Raw genomic sequence first — 26,552 nt, 5'->3', positions numbered from 1 at the left:
AAAGACATATATAGGTTGGCTAGAAATATTGAAACTTTATTGTTTTTGGATGGCTTACAATGAGGATAGGTGGCTAGCAGACTTGGTTTCCCATTGGGTAAGTTGAGGCCACCTAGCCAAACTATGTGGTGTAAATTTGCCGATTATGAATAGAAAATGAAAGGTCCTGCCAAGCTTAACAAACAAAAAAATTATAACAAAGGTGATAAATCCATATCCCAAAACCTGATTGTCAACCTCCACAACCAAAGAAAAGGAAAATTCACCAAGGTGTAGAGAGAATGGTTTGCCAAGTAAGGATCACTAACTAGTGCAGTGCCTCCACTTCCCAATGCAACTACATAGATATCAACCATCCACCACGCCATCCCAAAGGAGCTCTGAGAACTAGAGGATGAGGTAAAACCCAAGACCTCAAACCCCCAATACCACCTACAACAAACATCTCTCCTCTGGAAGCAAATTTTAAAATAATTAATAGCACACATACCTACAACCTTCACATTAACTACATGTATCCACAACTTCACGGAAATCAACGAGGTGATACACCAACACTCATTCCGAAGAGAGAGACGTGCCCACTTCTACACCGTCATCAGGGAAGGTATAGTAACACACTAAAATAATAACCATGTTTCTTTTAAAATGATATTAATATAAAAATCCATATTAAAAATATATTTCTTTTAAGTATTTAATTATTAATTAAAAATATAATCCTTTTAAAGTGGTTAACAATTCCTAATGCATTTAAGTATCTTCTCATAATTTAATTACATCCTGTAAGTATTGGTTTTCCCAGGAATAAAGTGGTTCACATTTTTTTCTAATAAGTAGTGTGATTTCATATCGAGGAAGTAAACATTCTTAGCAATGATGAGACATTTTGGAAAAATTGGCAAAGGTTTGAAGGGGAATTGATATTTGTTATTTCTAGTGGTTAATATTAGACTTGCCATTGGGAAATTTCTTAATAATTTGTTTTGAGCATGACTTGCCATTGGGAAATTTCTTAACAATATGTTTTGAGTATATTGATTGTCAGCAGAAAATCAATGTGATTGAAGCTTGAATATGGAGGGGGTAGTAACATGTTTGTAAGTAGGAATTTTAACTTTTATCTTTTGAGTTGGCTAATCATCTTAAATGGTGTATTGACCTTGCAGTGAAGATAACATTTTGACCTATATCTACCAAGTTTAAGCTAGAGTACATGTATGCCTCCTGCAGTTCTATGCTAGTTTTTTATTTTTATTTTTTATTTTTTGAGTGTTTTTTTTTTGGGGGGGGGGGGGGGGGTTATTATTATTTATATTTATTTTTTATTTCAGCATGCATGCTCTCCATGCTGATGACCATTTGACATAAAAGATTGTATGTTGCTTGTTGTGCTTGGTAATTTGTTTGTCTTGTAAATTTGTTTGCGTACTGAATTACAAAAGTTAGTGCTAAAAAATCCTTTCAATTGAATGCAAATTGTCATAAAGAGTTTTGATTTAGCTCAAAGGAACTTACAATTTAGAGGGATTGTAGAAGAATTCCCCAGTCATGTTGAATTATTATTGCGAGAATTTCAGCATAGTAAAAAATGTCAAATTAAAGCACTTTGACATATAGAAATAATAGGTTGAAACTCACTTTAAATACCATTAAAGTTGAAATATATTTCATAGAAGTTTAAATAATATTGAAGTTGAAAAGTGTGTGTTTGGGTGGTGTATTTGGGAAGTGAAGATGAGTATGTTTCCCCACCTCTGAAAAAGAGGAGGAACGGAGCGATGGAGGGTTTCAGGCTGGAACGACCAAGACGGAAAAAGGCGGAACATAACAATTGAGAGGTATGGGGTACTGCAGCTGTCATTCACCCGACCTGCAGCTACCCTCGTTAGCTTTGGGAATATACCCTACCATTTCCGGTTTACACTTTATGCGTTGGGATTTAACATTATCAGTTCTAGCCGCGAGGGTTTTATGCTCTCAAGTCGCTCTCCATTTTCACATTTCACCTAAGGGTTTTGACTGTTACCAACTCCTTGCACCGGACCCTGCTCCCCAAGGTATTCGCACTATGAACAGTTACCGTTCCATTCCTGTCGGTGCCGTTTCCCGTCGGCCAGCTTGTTCGAGGTAGTTAGCCCACATCTTGGTGCAGTTGTCGGCATGGATATTGATGCAGTTGATTATTCGGAGGATCTGCTAGAGGAAGGCTCCATTTGGCAATCCATGTATGCCACCTCAGAAGGTACGTTAAACTTCAGTGAAGGTTTTCTGGCAATTTTGAAGTTTACCCTCAGCTCTCTGAACCCGCTCACACTAAATCTGTGTTGCCGAAGAAACCCTCCACTTGGTCAGCTTTCTCTTTGCCGTCCCCAGCTACCCTAGGGTTTCTCACTGGTTGTATCAACCCTTCCTCGGACCTGGAAGGCCCATCATCTGCCTCGCCAACTCACTCGTCTGAGCCATTCTTTGAAGCTCCCTTTGCTGCTCCCCCGCTTGTCGACCCCAACCCTTCCTCCTCTTGTGCTCCCACCTCGGTTTGTTTCACCTCTGTCCCCCCTCTTTCCGAGGCCATCCCTTTTATCCCTCCAAACCCTGGTCCTTCGACTGAGGTCCCCGATTCGGTGAGGGTTTCTGAACAACCCAATATCCCGGTGGCCCATCCACAGAAGAAACAGAAGTGCTTCAAGTCTAGGGCAGAAGACGTGATTTTAAGGCTTGAAGAGGATATTCAGTGGGGTGATATGATGGATTATGCAGACAGGGTTTTGGTTGGCAGAATTAGAGGCAGGAGCTACTCGGCAGCTTGCTTGAAGACCTGGGCTACAGAAATCTGGGGACAACACTTGGTGGACATCCCTTTTGTCCAAACTTTTGTAAGGGGGTGATTCGCACTGAGATTTGCAAGGGTAGATCATACGAGCTGGGTCCTTTCCTCCTTTTGGAACTTTAAACATGCACCAGTTTTACTAAAGCGTTGGACACCTCTTTTTGATCCAAAGACTAAGCAAATTGGAGTCGGCCCTATCTGGATCAGGCTACTAGGCTTGCCACTGCAATACTGGTCCGTAAACATATTCAGAAGGATTGGAAATTATTTAGGCACTTTCATGGAGTATGATAAATCCTACCAGACGACAAGCATGATGGCTTACGCAAGGATTCTAGTTCATTTGAACACCAGAGGAGGTCTACAGGAGCATATTACAATTAAATGGAGGGCCTCCTCACGCAAACAGTTGCTTGATTATGAATGAATTCCATATCGTTGCAGAATATGTCATCAAGTGGGTCACCTCTTCAGGGCATGCCCCCTCCTCAGGAAAACAAACTGGGCACACAAGAAATGGAGTTGGATCCCCCTGTCGAACAACCTCCACCACGAGGAGCAGAGACCCATACGGAGGAGCAGATTAAGACCTCGTATACCATTGAAGCCCCAGCTGCACAAGTTCAGAAGAAGCGAGGCAAGACTCCTATCCAGCCTCCCTCTCCTCCTATGACGTGCTCCAGGGCTGCCAAGGGTGATGTCTTCTCATTGGGTATGTCTCTTTTTTCTCATGCTTCAGCATCACATCTTTCTGCATCTCTTACATCTCTCTCATCTCATTTGCACAATCATTCTATGGTCCCCCTGTCCCTTTCCCCTCATCCCCCTTCTCTGCCTCAGGGGATCACCTGATCCTTCACTCGGTAGGACAATCTTTCCTGTCCTGCTCTCTTCCCGTGCCTCCTCCCATCTACACCTCCTGATTCCCCTCCACTTTCCCGATCCCGTCTTATCCCCCTCCCTCCCCTTCTATAAATTCCGCCCCGAGATACCCCAATCAATCCAAAACTAAAGAGAGAGGGTCGGATGTAGTTGGCCTGGATGTTGATGTTACCCCTGTCTCTCTAAAGTCTACAAGGGGCCGCCCCTCATCTCTCTCCAAAGCAAAATTTTAGGTTGGGGAGGAGGTGGGTCAGGATAAACAGAAAACTATTGATAGGGTCCTTAGAGAAAAGGATGCCCTCCCCCCTCCCTCTCCCTAAGGATTTTATCTTTTAATTGTCGAGGTTGGCTAGCCCTGATAAAAAACTAGCCCTGAAGAGACTTTTCACATCTGCTCCGATAGACATGATTCTCTTACAAGAAACCCTGTGTATGTCTAATACGATTACCCCATTACTACAATCGTGGATGTCGGGCTGGACTTTTCATGCTTTGGATGTATCAGGGAGATCTGGGGGTATTGCAATTGGTTTTCAGAATCGGGCAATTGATCTGAGGAATATCTGGGGAGGTGGAGGATTTATTGGGGCTGACATCTACTCTATGGCCATGGAGACTGAAATCAGAGTAATTAATGTTTATGGTCCCTGTCAAAACAGGGAGGTTTTTTGGAGAAGGCTATTTAGCAACTCCTTCATGCAGGCTGATAACATCATCCTTGGAGGTGATCTAAACTTCTCTTTGGGGTACATGGAATCATGGGGACATATGGCTCAGGTGGATACATTAACTAATGTTATTGTGAGCATGTTGGAGGATCACCACTGGATTGACATTCCATCAGCTAAGATCTAGTACACCTGGAAAAACAACCACATCGGTGATCAAAGCCTGGCTAGGAGATTGGATCGCTTTCTTACCAAGGAAGCCTTTCATGCCATACACCCCCGTATCAGACAATGGGTAGGCACAGGAGGAAATCGGATCATCGGCCTATATATTTGGAGCTAGATGACTGCACCCACAAAATCAAAGCTCCATTTAAATTCAACTCCACATGGCTCAGGGATCCTACCTACATCAAGCTGATCACTGATTTCTGGCAATCCCATCCGATCACAAATGATGAAGACTCTGCTGAGGGATTTGTTCGTAATCTAAAGGAATTAAAGGGCATTTCTAGAGAATGGGTGCACAAGAAAAGGGAGCAAGATGACAATACTTTAAGACAAGCGGAACAAGCCATCTCATCCCTCGAAGCAAACTCAGAAGGCATCTACTCCTCTCAGGAACAAAAAGAGCACAGCTCTTTCCTCATCAAGCAGAGATCCCAAATACTAAAAGACAGAGAGGAGAGTTGGAGACTCAGGAGCAGAGCGATATGGCTACATGAAGGAGATGAAAATACAAAGTTTTATCATAGGTTCGCAAATGGACGAAAGGCTATTAATACAATTTGGGAGCTCCAGAATGATCAAGGACATGCGGTTAACACCTCTAGAGATTTGGCCTCCTTAGCCATCTCACATTTTAAAGGAATATACAAGGCCCCCCTGGGCGCCAACATTCTGGAGGTCATGCGCACAGCTGAACTCTTCCCTCGTTTTGTTGATCAGGCGAAAGCGGATGAGCTTACAAAGGAACTAACATTAGGGGAACTTGAGGCTACCATCAAAGGCTTCCAAAAAGATAAGAGTCCAGGTTTGGATGGATGGACCATATAATTTTACATTGCTTTCTTTGATATTCTGGGGAATGACCTGCTAAAAGTGGCGGAGGGCTGCCCAAAATCTGGGAGGATGTCCTTGGCTATCAAATCAACGTTCATTGCACTCATCACCAAATTAGATAAGCCCTCATCCTTTAATGATTTCCGCCCTATCTCCTTATGCAACTGCCTTTATAAAATTATGGCCAAAATCATTGCTAATGGACTCAAACCTATCCTTTTGACCCATATCTCTCTTGAGCAATTTGCTTGTATCTAGCACAAACAAATTCATGAAGCCATTGGTACTGCCCAAGAACTTCTTCACTCTGTTCACTTAAGGAACCTGAAAGGAATGATTCTAAAAGTAGATTTATCAAAGGCATTTGATAGGGAAAATTGGTTATACATCCGATTGCTTCTTACTCACTTGGGATTTCCCTTTATGTATATCAAATGGATTATGTGATGCATCATTAATGTATCATACAGTGTCCTTTTGAATGGTTTTGCTACTTCGTTTTTCTGTGCCAAGTGGGGCCTTAGGCAGGGATGCCCTCTCTCCTCCCTACTGTTCCTCCTCATAATGGAAGGCCTAAGCAGAATCATAAATGCTAAACATAGAAGGGGCAGAATTGTGGGCATCAAGATCATGGAAAACTGTTCTCTTTCTCACTTACTGTTTGTGGACGATGTCCTTATATTTTTGAACGGAAGCATTGGAGATATAACTGCCCTTCAGAATGTTTTTGGCCTCTTTCAGCAGGCTATAGGAATGGTCATTAATGTCAACAAGTCCACCTTGACTACAATAGGATGCTCTCAGCATGAAGTGCAATTCACTATGCGATGGTTTCCATTTACCCTCCTTAATCTGGAAGAGGGATTAAAATATCTGGGATTCAGGCTGAAACCCCAGGGATAGAAAATTGCAGATTGGACCTGGCTAATCTCAAAGGTAGAAAAATGTCTGAACATCTGGTATCATAAATATCTCTCAAGAGCGAGCAGGCTTGTCCTTATCAAAGCAGTCCTGGAAGCGACACCTATGTACTGGATGACCTTGGAATGGATCCCTAGGGGTATACTAGCCAGGCTGCAAAACATATGCTGCAGATTTTTATGGAAGGGTAATCAGCAGGGAAGATTATTTGCATGGGTTAAATGGGATACTATTGCAAGGCCTAAAAAATAGGGAGGCTGGGGCATCAAGAGATTGGACATCTTTGCCAGAGCTCTGGCCGCCAAACTGGGTTGGTAGCTCATCACGTCACAGAGTCTCTGGACCAAGGTTGCCTATGCTAAATACATCTTCCCTATAACCATAATGGACTGGATCTGGCAGAACCACAGGAGCAGCAACAACATATCTATCATTTGGAAGGCGGTGTTAAATTCTATCTCTCTCATTCGAGAAGGTTTAACGTGGAGAATTCATGAAGGCAATGTTGTTCGTGTTGGTGTAGATCCTTGGATAGGATGCGGCAATGCCCACAGACTACCGACTGATCTGATAGGACACTTATCCGGACAAGGCATTACTCATATCAGCCACATAGCAGATCCATTAAACACTACTTTATTCCAACAGGCCTGGAAATCGGCCCTTGATATTCATCTACCAGCTCAATGGCATCAGGACTGGTACGACTTTACAGAGGCCCTAACTCAAGCCCATATTCGGATATCAGAGGGCGAGGATGAAATCATATGGGCCTGTGCAAAACACAGGAAATATTCGCCTAAGGAAGGGTACCTGAAGCTAATGGACCCTGCCAAACCACTGCACATAGAGCCTTGGTGGAAAGCACTCTGGAAACTAAAAGCTGCTCCCAGATCATGATTGCTCATGTGGTCTATTTTATTCAACAAGATCCCGATAGGCCTTAATCTGATGAAGAGATCCTTCTATGGACCATATTGGTGTCACCTTTGCAGAAGAAGCGAGGAGAGCACGAAGCAACTTTTTCTTGATTGCCCTATCATCTCTGATCAATGGAACATCATCTCTGCTCATTACCCCTCTCTAAAAACATGGCAGGGCAGGAACTTAAATGAGGCTTGGATCAACTGGACTAGTGGACACAGTGGAAAGGACAGGAACATGTCGTTACTAATGTGCTGGGCCCTCTGGACAGCTAGGAACCAATCAATATTCAATCACAAGGACCCTCACTGGCTCTCCATAAGGACCAGGGCCATGGTAGATTTTGATCTAATACCTAAAGATGAGTCAAACCCTCCCTCTAGGAATATTCAACCAGAGCTCATCGATAAATCGATCCCATGGGCATACTTTGATGGATCAGCACAGGAGGAGGGTTGTGTGGGGGGGGGGGGGCAATTTGTACCTAAATGAATCCCACTGCTTCAAAATTCAAATGAGATTGGGGAGAGGCACTAATAATTTTGTTGAGCTTGTTACTACTAAACACCTCATCCATTTTTCTCTCGAAAAACATTGCACTCATCTACAACTTTTTGGGGATTCCAAATTAGTATGCAATTGGTTAAATAGATCATCTCATTGCTCTGCATATTCATTGAGGCACATTTTGGCTGAGGCGCACAGACTTATATCATCTTTTGATACATTTGTCTATCATCACATTTTCAGGAAGCGCAACATAGGGGCAGACTTCCTATCAAAGGAGGCAGCGCACAGGCAAGAAGATGATTGGTTAATTCAAGAAGAAATTGATGGAGCTTTCTATCAGCATTATCATAGACCCTTCATCGATTTACATATGCATCAGGAGCCATAAGCTCACTATGTTTTTTGGAACACTTGTATATATTATGTATGTTGTTTTATTTTTATTTAAGCAGTATATGAATATATAGTACAGTAATGATCTCTCGGCAAAGAGACAGTTTCCATTTTTGGAAGTTTACAGTTAACAACTGTGAAGAGACAGTTACCTCATTTTTGGGATATTCTCACAAGTGCTCCCTACGTGGAGACTATGTTTTTCTGGTTTTTGTTAACACTCAAATAGATAGGCTATCTAGCCTCAATATGCATATGCTACGACATCTACAGAATGTAATTTCATATCATTAATAGAAATTGCGACTTTTTTCCAAGAGAAAAAAAATATTGAAGTTGAAATATATTTCTTAGAAACTTAATGAATGCGAGTTTAAAATGAATATAGATTAATTCATTTGTTTTATAAATAAATTCAATATTATATTAATATTATGGATAATTTCAAAATTTATGAAAGATGACAATTTTTTTATATAAATTAAAATCATTCAATTCAATTCATAATGAATAAATAAGTAAAAATATATTTCAAAATGGAACAATGAACAATTTTATTGGGTAACTTAGCTTTCTATTTAAGTAATTAAATTAAGTTTTTTTACTTATTTGAGGAAACTACCTTCTATTCTCAATTTGATTGTGCTATTTTCATATTGACATTACAAAGTTAATGAATTAATGACTTGAGATCGTAGTTTTCATTTTTTTATTAAATAATGTTATATTTTCTCTTAAAAAGCTAATAATATTAGAATATTAAATTCAAATATACATATGTCATTGAAATTATCACAATTTAACAATCTTATCTGCATCTCTTTACACATTTTATCTACGTCTCTTTACACATTTTATAGCCCATGATTAATTTCAAAATCCCTATTCTAATTATTCCTAAAATATGCTTACTATTCAATTATAACTTTTCATTTTCTCAGGTGAATAATAGCTAATAATACAAATTACAGTTATGGATGAGGTTTCCAACCTTACCCTGCTTAATGTGAAAGGTGTGTATTTCCCATTAATTTTTTCTAACTATCCTGTTCCATATGTAACACTTTTAGTTGGAAAATTTGTACATATATCAATTTGATTGACACGTGTGAGGGGTTATCCAATTGAATAGATGTGTGTCAAGCTGTAGTCCCTAAGATTCACAGTAGAGAATATGCTTTCGAGGTCAACCATTTTGTCGTGTTCTCCTTTTTCCAAGTAGTGTGCTTTCTGGGATGATGCTGACGTCTCCTTCACGCGTTGTTCACGACATGTGGAAGGTGCAGGTGAGCCCTCTTAGCTGCACGGGAAGATGGACAAGCAAGCATTGTGGGTCCCACATGCAAACATATCAAGATTCGATCTGGTAGACCATTAACAATGTGGACCCCACACGCAAACAGATCAAGATTCGATCCGATAGACCATTACCAATGTGGACCCCACACGCAAAGGTTCACGACCTGGAGGAGAAAACATTTTTGCTTTAATTTATTAACCAGTGCCTCTACGGATGGTTTATGTAATCGCTGCACTCCCACTGCCCACTTTAAAGTTTTTCTTTCTTGTAATCACTTCAACCGTCATTTCTTAGGTCTCTATTGTTTGTGTTTATCAAGAGTTTCTTAGTGATATGCAATTTGTATCATTTTAAGAATGAGACATTAAGATATGCTTTCTAGAAGATTTTTACACTATTGCTATATCAATATGTTTATATATATATGAAAATAGTAGATGATTTGGAAACCAATGTCACATGTCATTTCAAGGGTGTGGCTTTGCTATCACTAGAGTCTTTTGGCCATGTCTTTCTTTACTTTTTTTCATGAATTACTTTATTTTTTATATTTAGGCTTTTTTACATTTCTCCCTTAACATTATTATTTTATTACTTCATGTCCATTTAAAATAATCAACATAAATTTCAAAGTAAATAAATGATAATTTATCATCAATTTTTTGGCTTTCTTCATCGTGAATTTGATTATTTGTCATTGTCTACCCATATTATGTCTTGGAGTTTTCTAGTGGATTTTTCTTAGAATCCTACGAGGATTGTTTTGAATCACAAGTTTGAGATGTAAACTCTCCACAATATGAGTGTTCCAAGATTTTTTCAAGATGTTGAATCCATATATGTAGTAAAAAACTCATGTTAAATAACAAAATATCATGATTTAATCAAAAAAAATTTGTGGGATTCCATACCAAAACTTCAAAAAGTATAATAGTTAGAGAATGTCTTATTATTTACTATTTATGTCCAAAACAATATATTTGGACCACCTCTCCCGAACAAATATTATTTTAATATTTCTTTCATTCCCACTTCCAAACTATATAATATTTTAATATTCACCTTATATTGGTGCAAATATCTTTTTCAGAACACTTTTCACTGCCATTACTTACACTTCCACAATTTTCCAGTGATATCCAATTTGCACCAACATTTTTTTTGCATTGTGCAAATTACATAGTCCATACTTAGTCTATTTTCTAACTATGCAAGTTGAGGGTGTAGGTTTTGAAGAACTTTCCCACAAAGATGTACTCCCTCATGGATCATCCAATAAAGACTTACCTTTACATGGATCATTCTACAAAGACATACTTAGTATAATTTCTAAGGTGAAGGAGACTTATCATAGTATTAAAACAATAATATGAATATCTTTATGTTAATGAAGTAAGTAATTATTATTGCCATGAAATGATAAAGTAAGAGCTTATCTCATAAGCATAAATTCCACAGAAACTCTTACATGATAAAACGATAAATTTATACCTAAACATAATTCCTTCTTTCAGGCAATGGATAACTCTTGCCCACCAAAAATATAGGAGAAACAATAAAATTTCTATCAAATGAGGGAGAATGTCTCAAAAAATACCTATTAAATTATTTCTATGTGAAATACATCAAATTTGATCAACTCTTCCAATTAGATAATTGATGAGAAATTAAGGCTAATACTTTATTTTACATTTTATATTCATCTATGTAACTTTACTTCTATCTAGGTGAAAGAGAATACAAATGACACCACCAAGAATTCTAGAGATATTTAAGCATCATGTTACATCTAGTGCTTGTATACATGATAATTTTGAGGTTTGAGAATCCAAAAAAAGGCTCTTACACTTTGTGACAACTAAAAACTCTTTAAGTTTTCCAACTTAAACATGTATTATGTTCCATGTTTGTACCAACAACTACATACTATACATTAATTTTATAATAGATTTATAGGCTTCATGATTTCATTGATTATTTCTTTAATGAGTTATTTAGATGTTCTATGAAGACTTTTCTAATCGAATCTTCAATATGATACATTGATATTTCTAGGATTTCTCTTGTTTTAAGAATAAATTACATATTTATATTCAATTTCCTTCCAAATTCAATATTCTACTATTCACCTAAGATTAAATTCCAACTCAACACTAGTTATAAAACACTGAATAACAATATCATTTCATTAATAGACAAAGGTTTATACACTTATTTGAACAAAAGTAGTATGTTGGAAACTGAAGAAGCTATCATTTCATTAATAGACAAAGGTTTATACACTTATTTGAACAAAAGTAGTATGTTGGAAACTGAAGAAGCTAGAGCCACTCTGTACACAACTGTAGGCACAACTAGACTACAAATTTATTTCCACTAGCCACCATTGAGCTAGATTTGATGGCTTAGGAGGAAGCTTCTCTCAAAGTTCTACAGATGGAAATTAAGTTAAAGGACATGAAGGATACTCTCCTTCATACACAAAGATTCCTAGGTTGTCTTTCAACCACAGAGCCAGGTCTTGTTATCTCTCATCGTGTGACCACTTTGGATCTACAGAGCATAAAAGAGCCATTTTTAATGTTTTTTTGTGCATATATTAAACAATATTTCTTAACATTTTCATTTGGAATTCTAGCTTAGGTTGATAAATTCATCATTGAATTCCATCACTAATTGGGTAGTCCATAATTTCATATATAGATGATTCTTTGTCACCGGACTCCAGCCTGTCTATGATTAGCAATGTGGACCCCACACGGAAAGCAGATAAGATTGACACGGTTCATGGCCTTGCAAATCAATATTTTCCATATTCTATTACCCTGTGCCTCTACAAGGAGGGTTTATGTAATCTCTGAACTCTCCACTTTCTTGCCGTTGCAATTTATCCCCACATCTGCACCTCCTAAAGTCGTCATCTCCCTCTGCATTGACCATCCAGAGCTTTTAGTTCGTATAATCGTCAAACAATCGGCAATGACATACCTAACGCCTGCATCCTCGATCACCCAAACCCCCTGTGAAATCGAAGAAATTGAAATGGAAAATCAGAGATCTTCGGATGGTGCTTCCTCGTCTTCCACCACTACTGTTGATAAATACGATGTGTTTATCAACCATCATGGGGAAGTGAAGAATAACTTTGCCGGCCATCTCTACCGTGCTCTTCATTTACTTGGATTGAGACCCTTTTTAGATCGACAGGATTTGCAGGAAGGACTACCTTTCCCTTCTCAATTAGAAGCTGATACTAGAAACGCCTCCGTCCACGTTGCCGTCTTTTCACCAAAATATGCAGAATCCCGTTGGGGTTTAGATGAGCTCCTACTCATGCGACAGTCTGGGGCTCCAATTATCCCTATTTTTTACCATGTCAACTCGGCTGATCTTAGGTGGACAGGTCAGAACAAAACTAAAGGTTATGGTCTCAACTTGCACCAGCTTGAATTGAAGACAACGTTGGACCCTCGAACACAAGAAGAGAAGCTACGATATGATCCCATCACTATTCACAAGTGGAGAGATGCTCTTTACGACAAGTATGACGGGTAAGACCTCCAAACCCCTCCCTTATTTATTTATTTATTTTATGTTGGTGTCAGTTGAGTTGGTTGAGAGTGGCTGCTTGTCCCATAATCCACACATCAGAGGTATTATCTAATGAAGTTGTATACTCACCCGTGTGAATTTCAGTGGTTGTTATAATCTGAGAAGTATACAAGGCCTTCGTGGTCTTGCAATGCTTCAACACCTACGCATTCAAGAGTGTAACAAACTTGAGGAGCTTCCGAGTGTTGAAACAATGGTGTCCTTGCAGAGGTTATCTACAATAGATTACATGAAGTTGAAGAGCATACGGGATTTGGCGCACCTCGCTTCAGCCAAGCTGTTTGAGCCATTCTCACTGTTCCATGATAAAAAGTATTGCAGCTTCTCGTCCATAATAACGTGGACACCACATCCACAAATATTATTCTGCTCGGCCCCATCAAAGAAAGCACAGGGAACACTGATGAGAGGGTTTTCAACCTCTTTTTTGCGATCTTTTTTCAATTTGGGCTGTTTTAATGGTATCGCATCGTGGATGGAAACAATATGATGCAAGATTGACTTTAGAGGCTCTTTTGAGTCTTTGAAGATTTTGGCATTCCTCCATTTCCATGAGCACCATAGGGCAATGATAAACAGAGATCTCCATGAATCTTTTTGAGCGCACCACCATTGAAAAGCTACCTGGACTGAAACAAAAACAACATGAGGGAAACCATAAAGCAGAGACAATTCATACCAGATCTGAAGAGAGGAATTGCACTGGAAGAACATATGAAGATTGGATTCCTCCGCAGCTTCGCACATAGCACATCGACTCGGACCATGCCAGCTCCTTTTTCTCAAATTTTCCCAAGTCAAATTTCTGTTGTTGAAAACCAGCCACGAGAACAGAATCATTTTGAGAAGGCACCCCGACTTCCAGAAACTCAGAGGATATATAGAACAGGAGTTTGATGCCTTAGAAATTATCATATCAGCGTAGATATCTTTAACACGAGCCGACAGCTTTGCATTTGGCACAATCCAAATAAGATGATCCGCTGTCCCAGAGCGATGGATTCCAAAACTACAAAGAGCATCCTTTACCGATTTCCATACCGGAATCAGCGGGTCTGGCAGATGAAGATCGTGGGAATCTTTCCATAAAGGAATAGGGCCGCTCCAGGTTGATATTAATTTATCCCACGTAAAAATACCATTCCTGTAAAAAAAGAGTAAGAGGTTTTCAGGGAAGAAAAAGCATTCTCGCCTGCCCATAATGGAATCGATTCCAATTAAGATACGACTGCCAGAATAAAGGCTCCATCTCAAATTCTCTAAGAAGTATTGCTGAACTTTCCATAGGCTGAGCCAGATAGCAGATCCATGTCTGACTCCGATTGATCCCCTCCTGAACCAAAATTCCAGATCTTTACCTTGCAAATATTTCTTTCTAATAGTTAAACTCCACGGTCTGTCACCATAAATACCCCTCCATAGCGCTTTGCATAAGAGCGCTTTTCCAAAAGTTCGCAGGTCTAGCAAGCCCCAACCGCCAAGCTTCTTTGGTAAAGAGATCTTCTCCATTTTAGACAAATGTATTTTGCTCTGTTTAGATCTTCCGCCCCATATAAAATTTGCCGAAACTTTGTTCATTTTGTGAATAATACTTGCTGGAAGGTAGAAAATATGAGCCCAGTAAACAACTAATTGCGCTAAGACTGCCTGCGTTAAAACAAATCTTCCTGCCAAGGAAAGAGTCTTATATTCCCAAGTCGAGATCTTTTTATAGTTTCTTTCCAACACCCATTGCCAATCTGCTTTGGAGTAGCCCTTGGCCTTAGTTGAAATTCCAGATATTTCAAACCCTCTTTAAGCGGTCTCGATTGTATACCAAGCAGTTCAGCAATCCAATTCACCATTTCCATGTTTGAATCATTGTGGAAAAGGGTAGAGTTTCCTCTATTAATATGTAACCCAGTAGCTCTCTGGAATCTATTAAGAATGTCGTCGAGGCAAATCCAGGATACCCTGCATAGCATAGCAAAGATGAGCACGTCATCAACAAAGAGGTTGTGAGATATATAGATGTCCTTGCAAATCCTGACCGGCCTGCATCTATTTTTGGCCACTGCTTTGTTAATCTGAAGGCTGAGAGAGTTCATCGCCAGAATAAATAAAAGAGGGGAGAGGGGGCACCCCTGACGAAGACCCCTTTCCACTGGGAAGAAAGGAGAAGGCATTCCATTAATGATGACCGAGTAGTGGACATTCTCAACGCATGACATAATCCAGTTGATGGAATTTGATTTTAGGCCGATCTTTGCCAATAAACATCTAATGTATCCCCAATCTAAACAATCGTAGGCTCTCTGCAGGTCAATTTTTAGTATGGCTGCATCTATATTCCTTGATATCATTGAAAAAAGGCTTTCCTGTGTAATAGAAACTGCGTCCAAAATGTTGCGCCCCTGTAAAAAATCATGTTGGTCCTGTTAGCGCTTGAAATTTCACCCCAGGCTGAAGAAGGCAAACCTCAAGGCAACATCAAACCATTCAGCCCCGTAGCTAGCCCTACGGGGCAGGAGAAGGCTCTCTCCGGTCAATCTCGGTAGATCTTCAATTGATGAGATGACCAACAAAGTAACACTGATATTAGGCTAGTAAACTGATTAGGAAGGTTGATTTGGGGTTTTTGAAGTTTTTGGTGGCAAACTGAGGAACTGCAATTTAGGGTGCAGGGATTTGACACAGTTTCTGCAGGGGGTTCTTTGGGGCGAGGTAGGAGCTTGTATTGATGCCTTTAGATGAGGTGGATGATCAGGAATGAAAAAGGAGGAGCTAAAGAGAGCAAACAATGACTTTGAATTCTCTTTAGACAGCAGAAAACATAGAAATTAAACAAATTTAAAAGCAGAGCATGGCAGGCATGAATTCATACTTTAACACTTCATTTGTTTAATATGCAGAAGTAAAGAAAGGAGATGGATCACATAAACACACTTACAAATACATTAGGAAACACACCATCAACACATGAGTCCACAAGAATCCCAAAGATGACTGCAAAACTCTGGTCTTCCTTAGCAAAAAATTGCAGAGATATAAGTGAAATAATACAATGATAGCTTCTCCCTCAAGAGTCCAACCATGAAAATGAGCAAGAAAGTAAATAATATAGATGATCTAACCTCTTTCCCTGCCTCCATGGGTCGAGCTCACTATCCCAGGAGCTGTTTCAACCACTTCTAAACTAAGCATTACAATCTAGGCAGTCAAAACAACTTGCCTCTATAAACTTGGAAACCAGTTCATACATTCAATTTTTACCCTTTACATGAATGAATATTCTAGAAGAGTTACAAAAGGGTAAAAGTGTCTAAAAAGTGTCACAATTACATCAAGGAGGACCATCATTAACCTCAGAAAGTCAAACCAAGTCAAACTGTGCTTTTCCGAGCTGTTACAGTGAAATCTGGCAAAGTTTCCTCAACGGGTCGCGCACATTTCCTCAACGGGTCGCGCACATTGGGAGCTCTGTTTGGAGGCCTTCCCGGTGTCAGAATTGGGTGCAGGATAGCTCGTTGGAAAGGTCTGCGAGTCTACTTTCCAACCCAACTGGAATTTTTGGATTTGGAGTTGATTTTCCTAGTCAAAACTCAATTCTCCCAAGACTGCTTTCTGCAACTCAAAAAAGGGGCAGAAAGTCAAATTTTGCATGTATTTTGACCTTCTGGAGGCCCAAAACTCCATAAAAACTCAAGTCCATCCATGGGAATATGTAACTTTGCATGAAAAATCAGGAAATACTGAGTTTTCTTGAAAAGGAGTTGCCATGACAAAGGGTCTCACCCCCGGTGAGACCCATTGAGGAGCCAAAACCTGTAAATTTCCAAAAAATACCAAAATTACCCAAAATTCTCCAAATTTTTTTGGGATTTGTGCTGTGGCTGAGCTAGTGAGTGCCATGATCTTTGAGGGATGCCTCAGCCAAGATACGGAGTGGATTGGTCTTGTTCCTCCGCCTAAGAGCCTCGGACAACCTCCTTTGGAACATTTTCATTTTGGCCTTGCATACATGCATCCTTGCCCAATAGTGATTCTTCATGTTTCTCAGCAGCTTTTTCTCTTGGTTGGCCTTAGCCAACTGCCTCTCTATGTGTGCATTTACCTGGATGAGCATGGACTCTCGCTCCGCAAGCAATAGGTCACCGGGCCTCCTTCTTTTCAAGATTCGGTCTCCTCGAATCCTCCATAGCTCATCAAGGACTTTCTCATATCTCCCCAACATTTGGAATCCCTGTAGCCTGTGCAATCACCTCGGATGTCAAAGTGAAATCCACCCCGGCAAGGTTGACATGTCCTTCATGCAAGTGCAAGACAAAGAGGCGGGCCAACTCTCGGTGGTGTTGAATCCGAGAGATCCTCTCACAAAACTCATAACAGGACATGTACTGAAAGCAAGAAACTGCCAAAGGACAAGCTTGTAGACCTGCCAAAGAAGTAGGCTCCTCTCTCCTGTGATGGCCACCTTTTCCACCTCTATGTGGCCTCCTCTGTACCTGAACCTCTGAAGATGATGAATGGTCATCACTCTGCTCATATGTTTCAGTGTCTGACATGTTTGAGGAGCAGAATGGACAAAATGTACTGCTGTTTCTGCTTGTAAAAGTGCTGAATTCTATGTTGTTTCAAGGGGACAATGACATGAGGGAAATGTTAGGGGAGGGACTTTAGGGGAGGGACTTCTTACACAAGGAATTGGGAACACATGAATAACAGGGAATTTAGGGAATACATTACAAACAAATATTTTCATATACAGGCACACATGTACATGACACGGATATAGGGAATCATTACAAAATCACTGCATATAGGAATATATGTGTAAACAGTGAACATAAGGGAATACATGAATGTAACAAAGGGACATTTGGAGACTTATTTACAAAACCTTTCATACATTCACCATGAAATTGCTGTGTTTACTTATACATATGGTGCAGCAAGAGTAAGGTTTAAGTTTTTGATGCTTTGGGAGGGGGTAGGGTTTGTATTTTGATGATTAGGGAGAGGGGAGAGTTTGCAATTATTCACAACATAGCATTGGGGAAAATGGATATAAATGCAAATATGAGTAAAAAGGGAGGGATGGAGACCATTTACAAAGGGAAATACCTTCAAACATCACAAACCCTAGCACATTTAAACATTAACAATGCAGCCATTTAAAATTTCATCCACTTGCACAATTCAACTTTAGCACACAAGCATGAGAGCCATCAATCATGACAAACCACCAACTGAAGTGTAGAAGGCCTACCTCAAACAAATTTGATGATTTGGAGGAAGATTGAGCAAGTTTGTGGTCACTTGGCAGCTCACTGGCAAGTTTTTGTGGAGAAATCCCCAACGGGTCGCGCCCCTCCCAACGGGTCGCGCACGTTGATTTTTTGCACTGCAGGAGGGATCTCAACGGGTTGCGCTTTTGCAGGAGGCTTTTGGAGGCCTTCCCGGTGTCGGAATCAGGCGCAGGATGGCTTGTTGGAAAGGTACTTGAGTCTAATTTCCAACCCAAGTGGAATTTTTCAATTTGGAGTTGATTTGACCTGTCAAAAATCAAATATTCCAAGATTGGTCAAAAAGTGCCAAATGAGGCTGCCTCAAAGAAGAGTGTTGTTGCAGTCAACTTTTGAATGCCTTCCTCAACCCCAAATTGAGCTCATGATAGCTCATTGGAAAGCTCTTTGTGTCTAGTTATCATTTTACCCATTACGTAAATAATTTGGCCAACCTAGCTAGGAGAAAACTTGATTTTCCCAAGGTCACTTCAGAGGTGTCTTTGATTCTCTTGAGGCAACGAAATTCTTGAAATTTCTCTCAAACCATGACACCTGTGTAAAAAGTGAAGGAATTTTTTCTTCCTTGGCATGTTGTGGAAAATAACCTCTCTCAGTTTTCCAAAATTCATTTTTGATTGCTCAGAAACATCATTTGAGTGAAACTTGTCCCGATGTGTGAAACAAGGAATTTTGTCGAAATGGAGTGAAATGAAGGGGATAGGGGGCTTCTAAATTCTTGGGGAAATTTTTGGAAGTAGGGAGGGATGTTAGGAAGCAGGGGAAAGTGGAATCTCAGAGATTGAGTGAGGGGAAGGGGTACAAAAGGGCAAAACACAGGCCAAACCTAGAAAATTGCCAGGTTGTAGCTAGAAACTAGGGTTTGTGCAAAAAAGAGGAATTTGGCGGATCTAAGGGATGGGAAGTGTTTGATAAGGTACTTTAAGGATAGGGGAAGGTGTATGAACATTAGGAAACAAGTCTTTCTAATGATTTTACCATCCAAGAGAAATTAGCTTTCAAAACCCTAGGAGAGGGAAATGACCTTGCCTAGGCACAACTGAAGCATGAACACGGTGTAAAATGACCCATTAGACACTGACATGATGATGACAAACCTCTGAATGATGATAGGCTCAGCTGAATGATGACATGGACTGACATTTGGGCAAACCCTAGGCCTAATGCCTAGTGACCAAATTTTGCTTGAAGACTCACTGAAATGACAAAATTTGACCTTGACACTCTGAGACCACTTTGTAAGAGCATATTTGATCACTGTAGGAAGGCTGGAAAGACTGACACTAACATTGGCTCCAATGGGGATGGTAGCTCCTTGGAGGTGCCAAGAACCTTAGACCTCTGGGAGAGCAGACCAGTGCCTTACAATCATTGGGCAATGGAGTCATAAACTCAAGCTGAAATGCATGACTGAAAACTGACACAAACTAACTTAACCACAAGACTAAAAATTGACTCATAAAGGACTCATGACTCAACTAAAAACTGACTCGATACTTAAACACACTCGACCAACTGAAAATGATGCTCAAAGTGGAGCTTATTCATCACAACCTACTCTAACAGTTTCATTCATCACCTGATCAAGTGAAATGAAACAACCAATGCAACCAAGTAAGTATACCATCTGCTGTTTGAATTCTCCGCAAATGCTCACTTATGAACAACAAGAGAGAACAACTGAAAGGCAACTCCCGTGACAACTTGGGAACAGATCCGTTGAATGATATGAATTCTCTATCCACCTCCAAAAACACTGCATAAGGATCTTGAAATTCAAGCACACTGGAACCTAGCTCATCCAATGGATTACTTCTCTTCTCCTCATACCATGAATGCAAATTTTGATCTGAGCCTCGTGACAAGACCGCTGCTGAAAATGACAAAGAAACCGGCTGCCGGATCAAATTCATATCAGCACATGATTCAAGCTCACATGTAGTCAATGGAGAAAGACTTTGACTGCAAACCTCATCCAAAACATCAGCTATTGGATCATGAAAAACTTGAAAAGACTGCTGCAATGTATCCATTGAAAATGTATGACATCCTTCTAGCTGTTCATCTTGTTCTTGAGAGATTTTATGAGAATTCTGCCTTATAAACTGAAATGCTTCGAAACAAAAGGGTATAGAATCTTCCTGCATCATCAAATCAGGTATTTCGGCTGCCACAGCTTCATCTGTAATCTGCCTTTCAATTTCATTTGGTAGCTGCAAATCTGATGCTACAGGCTGCTCAAGAATTTTGTCATCTGTCTCATCCTCAACATTAAATGATTTACTATGCAATCTACCCTTCAAAAACTGAATTGATTCAAAACAAAATGGTACAGAGTCACCTTGAATCATTAAATCATGTGAGTGCACTTCCAAGTCTTCAGCTGCAACTTGACAATCAATGGCTTTCGGGGGTTGCAAATCTGAATATGAGAAGTCTTGAACAAAATTTTCATTGCTCTCAAGATGGTCCAAATCAAGACTTGTTGACATTTGATTTCTGATTGCATGGAAGTTGTCTCTGATGAACTGAAACGAATCAAAGCAAAAAGGCAAAGATCCTTCACTTACTTCAAAATTTGCTGCACTTTCCTCGTCAATGTCATAGCTGATATGCATCATTTGATCATTGTACTCGAGCTGCTGTAAGTGAACCTCTTCCTCCCAAAAACTAGCTGCTGATTTGCCTGTAAGATTAGCTTCTTTTTGGAGAACATAATCATCATCATACTGATCATACTGAGGCAAATCATCGGTATAAAAAATATCATCAAGCATGCAGGTCATATCAACAGTTCTTTCTTCTCCAAGATGATCTACAAAACAATCATTATCAGATCTATGACAACTAGGATAGGAAACAAAATGTTTTGGATCAGCAACTTGTTCTTCTTCAATCAGCGAGCCATGGGCTTGAACATCATAAGCACTTCTTTCATTTATCTTGTCCATCATCTTTTCTACTGCACTTACCAAAATGTCAAGCTTTACCTCTAGAGATTTTGATTTTTCCGGATCTATGTTTTTCATCTCTTCTTCCTTCAACCTTGCCCGTCGGATCAGCAGATGCGCCTCTACATTTACTGCACTGTTTTGCATCTCATGAAGCGTTGCAATATTCCTTTCTCTCAGCTGAAACTCCATTTCCGGATCAAAGGCACCCGGATAGTGCAAGAGAGCAGATCTAGGAGTAGGCCTTATATCAATTGGGATCGAATAATAAACTTGATTAAATCTAGCCGAAAACTGTTGTACTGTCTCCCCTGGCAATCTTTTCAGCTGGTTATACTCTTCTACAATCAAGAGAAGTTTCTACCCAATCATCCACCTATTGAGAAAAAATTTGACGAACTGCTGGAAATCTGAGATGCTCGCATCAGGCAGGGCTTTGAACCAACTCTTCACTTTGGCTTGCAAAGAAAGAGCAAAAAGCCTAATACTGACATCTTCTTCATCAACTTCAAAAAGATCTAGAAAATTCTCAAAATTCTGCACATGCCGCTCAGCGTTGACCTTGTTACTTTCACCATCAAACATCAGCAAGTATAGATCATAATTTTTGGGGAAAGCATGAAGAATAGAAGGTAAAACAAGAGGTTTATACCGATCTGGAATTTTACAAGGTATAGGGGTATGTACAGCAGGTATATTGTAAGAAAGGTCTTGATCAAGCTCAAAGGTATGCCAATCTTTGGTATTCATAATCTTCAAAGGGAAAGAATCAACTGCAGGCCTGGGATCTCTTCTCAAACATAGTATACTTTGCAAAGAAGTTTTGACATTCTTGGGAAAAGAGAAGAAATAATTTATGACAAAGAACAAAATGTCTTGGATGAAATTCCAACTTGAATACCTGATCTTGCCATATTCTCCTTTCATGTTTCTGCTGGTCGGGATCATCCTCCAGTGGAGTCTTTGGATCTGATCTTCAAAACTGATTTGGAGTCGCCAAGTGAATGATTTCAGCCTTTCAAGTTTCTGATCGTTGTTCACCATCAACCATCAGATCTGAACTTGATACATTTACTGGGGTAAATTGCAGATGAAGTGTTACATTCACTAGCTCACGGAGGTCGACTGAAGCAGCGTTTATCTACTTGCGCTGATGTAAAACAAGAGCGTTTTCGAAGGCTACCTGGCGTATCTTCAGACTCCGTCTAAGCTTATGAATTAAACACATCAATGAGCAAACAATCAATTTGTTCTCCCCAGTATGGTCACCAGTATGTTAGCGCTTGAAATTTCACCCTAGGCTGAAGAAGGCAAACCTCAAGGCAACATCAAACCATTCAGCCCCGTAGCTAGCCCTACGGGGCAGGAGAAGGCTCTCTCCGGTCAATCTCGTTAGATCTTCAATTGATGAGATGACCAACAAGGTAACACTGATATTAGGCTAGTAAACTGATTAGGAAGGTTGATTTGGGGTTTTTGAAGTTTTTGGTGGCAAACTGAGGAACTGCAATTTAGGGTGCGGGGATTTGACACAGTTTCTGCAGGGGGTTCTTTGGGGCGAGGTAGGAGCCTGTATTGATGCCTTTAGCTGAGGTGGATGATCAGGAATGAAAGAGGAGGAGCTAAAGAGAGCAAACAATGACTTTGAATTCTCTTTAGACAGCAGAAAACATAGAAATTAAACAAATTTAAAAGCAGAGCATGGCAGGCATGAATTCATACTTTAACACTTCATTTGTTTAATATGCAGAAGTAAAGAAAGGAGATGGATCACATAAACACACTTACAAATACATTAGGAAACACACCATCAACACATGAGTCCACAAGAATCCCAAAGATGACTGCAAAACCCTGGTCTTCCTTAGCCAAAAATTGCAGAGATACAAGTGAAATAATACAATGATAGCTTCTCCCTCAAGAGTCCAACCATGAAAATGAGCAAGAAATTACATAATATAAATGATCTAACCTCTTTCCCTTCCTCCATGGGTCGAGCTCACTATCCTAGGAGCTGTTTCAACCACTTCTAAACTAAGCACTACAATCTAGGCAGTCAAAACAACTTGCCTCTATAAACTTGGAAACCAGTTCATACATTCAATTTTTACCCTTTACATGAATGAATCTTCTAGAAGAGTTACAAAAGGGTAAAAGCGTCTAAAAAGTGTCACAATTACATCAAGGATGACCATCATTAACCTCAAAAAGTCAAACCAATTCAAACTGTGCTTTTCCGAGCTGTTACAGTGAAATCTGACAAAGTTTCCTCAACGGGTCGCGCACATTTCCTCAACGGGTCGCGCACATTGGGAGCTCTGTTTGGAGGCCTTCCCGGTGTCAGAATTGGGTGCAGGATAGCTCGTTGGAAAGGTCTGCGAGTCTACTTTCCAACCCAACTAGAATTTTTGGATTTGGAGTTGATTTTCCTAGTCAAAAATCAATTCTCCCAAGACTATTTTCTACAACTCAAAAAAGGGGCAGAAAGTCAAATTTTGCATGTATTTTGACCTTCTGGAGGCCCAAAACTCCATAAAAACTCAAGTCCATCCATGGGCATATGTAACTTTGCATGAAAAATCAGGAAATGCTGAGTTTTCGTGAAAAGGAGTTGCCATGACAAAGGGTCTCACCGGGGGTGAGACCCGTTGAGGAGCCAAAACCTGTAAATTTCCAAAAAATACCAAAATTACCCAAAATTCTCGAAATTTTTTTGGGATTTGTGCTGTGGTTGAGCTAGTCAGTGCCATGATCTTTGAGGGATGCCTCAGCCAAGATACGGAGTGGATTGGTCTTGTTCCTCCGCCTAAGAGCCTCGGACAACCTCCTTTGGAACATTTTCATTTTGGCCTTGCATACATGCATCCTTGCCCAATAGTGATTCTTCATGTTTCTCAGCAGATTTTTCTCTTGGTTGGCCTTAGCCAACAGCCTCTCTATGTGTGCATTCACCTGGATGAGCATGGACTCTCGTTCCGCAAGCAATAGGTCACCGGGCCTCCTTCTTTTCAAGATTCGGTCTCCTCGAATCCTCCATAGCTCATCAAGGACTTTCTCATATCTCCCCAACATTTGGAATCCCTGTAGCCTGTGCAATCACCTCGGGTGTCAAAGTGAAATCCACCCCGGCAAGGTTGACATGTCCTTCATGCAAGTGCAAGACAAAGAGGCGGGCCAACTCTCGGTGGTGTTGAATCCGAGAGATCCTCTCACAAAACTCATAACAGGACATGTACTGAAAGCAAGAAACTGCCAAAGGACAAGCTTGTAGACCTGCCAAAGAAGTAGGCTCCTCTCTCCTGTGATGGTCACCTTTTCCACCTCTATGTGGCCTCCTCTGTACCTGAACCTCTGAAGATGATGAATGGTCATCACTCTGCTCATATGTTTCAGTGTCTGACATGTTTGAGGAGCAGAATGGAAAAAATGTACTGCTGTTTCTGCTTGTAAAAGTGCTGAATTCTATGCTGTTTCAAGGGGACAATGACATGAGGGAAATGTTAGGGGAGGGACTTTAGGGGAGGGACTTCTTACACAAGGAATTGGGAACACATGAATAACAGAGAATTTAGGGAATACATTACAAACAAATATTTGCATATACAGGCACACATGTACATGACACGGATATAGGGAATCATTACAAAATCACTGCGTATAGGAATATATGTGTAAACAGTGAACATAAGGGAATATGTGAATGTAACAAAGGGACATTTGGAGACTTATTTACAAAACCTTTCATACATTCACCATGAAATTGCTGTGTTTACTTATACATATGGTGCAGCAAGAGTAAGGTTTAAGTTTTTGATGCTTTGGGAGGGGGTAGGGTTTGTATTTTGATGATTAGGGAGAGGGGAGAGTTTGCAATTATTCACAACATAGCATTGGGGAAAATGGATATAAATGCAAATATGAGTAAAAAGGGAAGGATGGAGACCATTTACAAAGGGAAATACCTTGAAACATCACAAACCCTAGCACATTTAAACATTAACAATGCAGCCATTTAAAATTTCATCCACTTGCACAATTCAACTTTTGCACACAAGCATGAGAGCCATCAATCATGACAAACCACCAACTGAAGTGTAGAAGGCCTACCTCAAACAAATTTGATGATTTGGAGGAAGATTGAGCAAGTTTGTGGTCACTTGGCAGCTCACTGGCAATTTTTTGTGGAGAAATCCCCAACGGGTCGCGCACGTTGATTTTTTGCACTGCAGGAGGGCTCTCAACGGGTCGCGCACCACCCAACGGGTCGCGCTTTTGCAGGAGGCTTTTGGAGGCCTTCTCGGTGTCAGAATCGGGCGCAGGATGGCTCGTTGGAAAGGTCTTTGAGTCTAATTTCCAACCCAAGTGGAATTTTTAAATTTGGAGTTGATTTGACCTGTCAAAAATTAAATCTCCCAAGACTGGTCAAAAAGTGCCAAATGAGGCTGCCTGAAAGAAGAGTGCTGTTGCAGTCAACTTTTGAATGCCTTCCTCAACCCCAAATTGAGCTCATGATAGCTCATTGGAAATATCTTTGTGTCTAGTTATCATTTTACCCATTAAGCAAATAATTTGGCCAACCCATCTAGGAGAAAACTTGATTTTCCCAAGGTCACTTCAGAGGTGTCTTTGATTCTCCTGAGGCAACGGAATTCTTGACATTTCTCTCAAACCATGACACCTGTGTAAAAAGTGAAGGAGAATTTTCTTCCTTGGCATGTTTTGGACAATAACCTCTCTCAGTTTTCCGAAATTCATCTTTGATTACTCAAAAACATCATTTTAGTGAAACTTGTCCCGATGTGTGAAACAAGGAATTTTGTTGAAATGGAGCGAAATGAAGGGGATAGGGGGCTTCTAAATTCTTGGGGAAATTTTTGGAAGTAGGGAGGGATGTTAGGAAGCAGGGGAAAGTGGAATCTCAGAGATTGAGTGAGGGGAAGGGGTCCAAAAGGGCAAAACACAGGCCAAACCTAGAAAATTGCCAGGTTGTAGCTAGAAACTAGGGTTTGTGCAAAAATGAGGAATTTGGCGGATCTAAGGGATGGGAAGTGTTTGATAAGGTACTTTAAGGATAGGGGAAGGTGTATGAACATCAGGAAACAAGTTTTTCTAATGATTTTACCATCCAAGAGAAATTAGCTTTCAAAACCCTAGGAGAGGGAAATGACCTTGCCTAGGCACAACTGAAGCATGAACACGGTGTAAAATGACCCA

The 26,552-nt window shown here is 40.2% G+C and overlaps 2 protein-coding genes across 2 annotated transcripts; both read left to right on the top strand.

Annotated features, from left to right (window-relative positions):
• Positions 1 to 4,671: 4,671 nt before the first annotated feature.
• On the top strand, positions 4,672 to 5,436 carry LOC149199477 (uncharacterized). Its single transcript, XM_089400583.1, has one exon. The coding sequence runs from the start codon at positions 4,672 to 4,674 to the stop codon at positions 5,434 to 5,436; it is 765 nt and encodes a 254-aa protein (XP_089256709.1).
• Positions 5,437 to 12,469: 7,033 nt separating this feature from the next.
• LOC149199476 (putative 2' cyclic ADP-D-ribose synthase BdTIR) lies at positions 12,470 to 13,045 on the top strand. The gene has a single exon (XM_089400581.1). The coding sequence runs from the start codon at positions 12,470 to 12,472 to the stop codon at positions 13,043 to 13,045; it is 576 nt and encodes a 191-aa protein (XP_089256707.1).
• Positions 13,046 to 26,552: the final 13,507 nt, after the last annotated feature.

Source organism: Pinus tabuliformis, chromosome 2_1, assembly GCF_031772625.1.
Source record: "Pinus tabuliformis cultivar Carrire ecotype Pingquan chromosome 2_1, CPIR1, whole genome shotgun sequence".
Classification (NCBI taxonomy): Eukaryota; Viridiplantae; Streptophyta; class Pinopsida; order Pinales; family Pinaceae; genus Pinus; species Pinus tabuliformis.
This window is presented reverse-complemented; position numbering and strand designations above follow the sequence as displayed.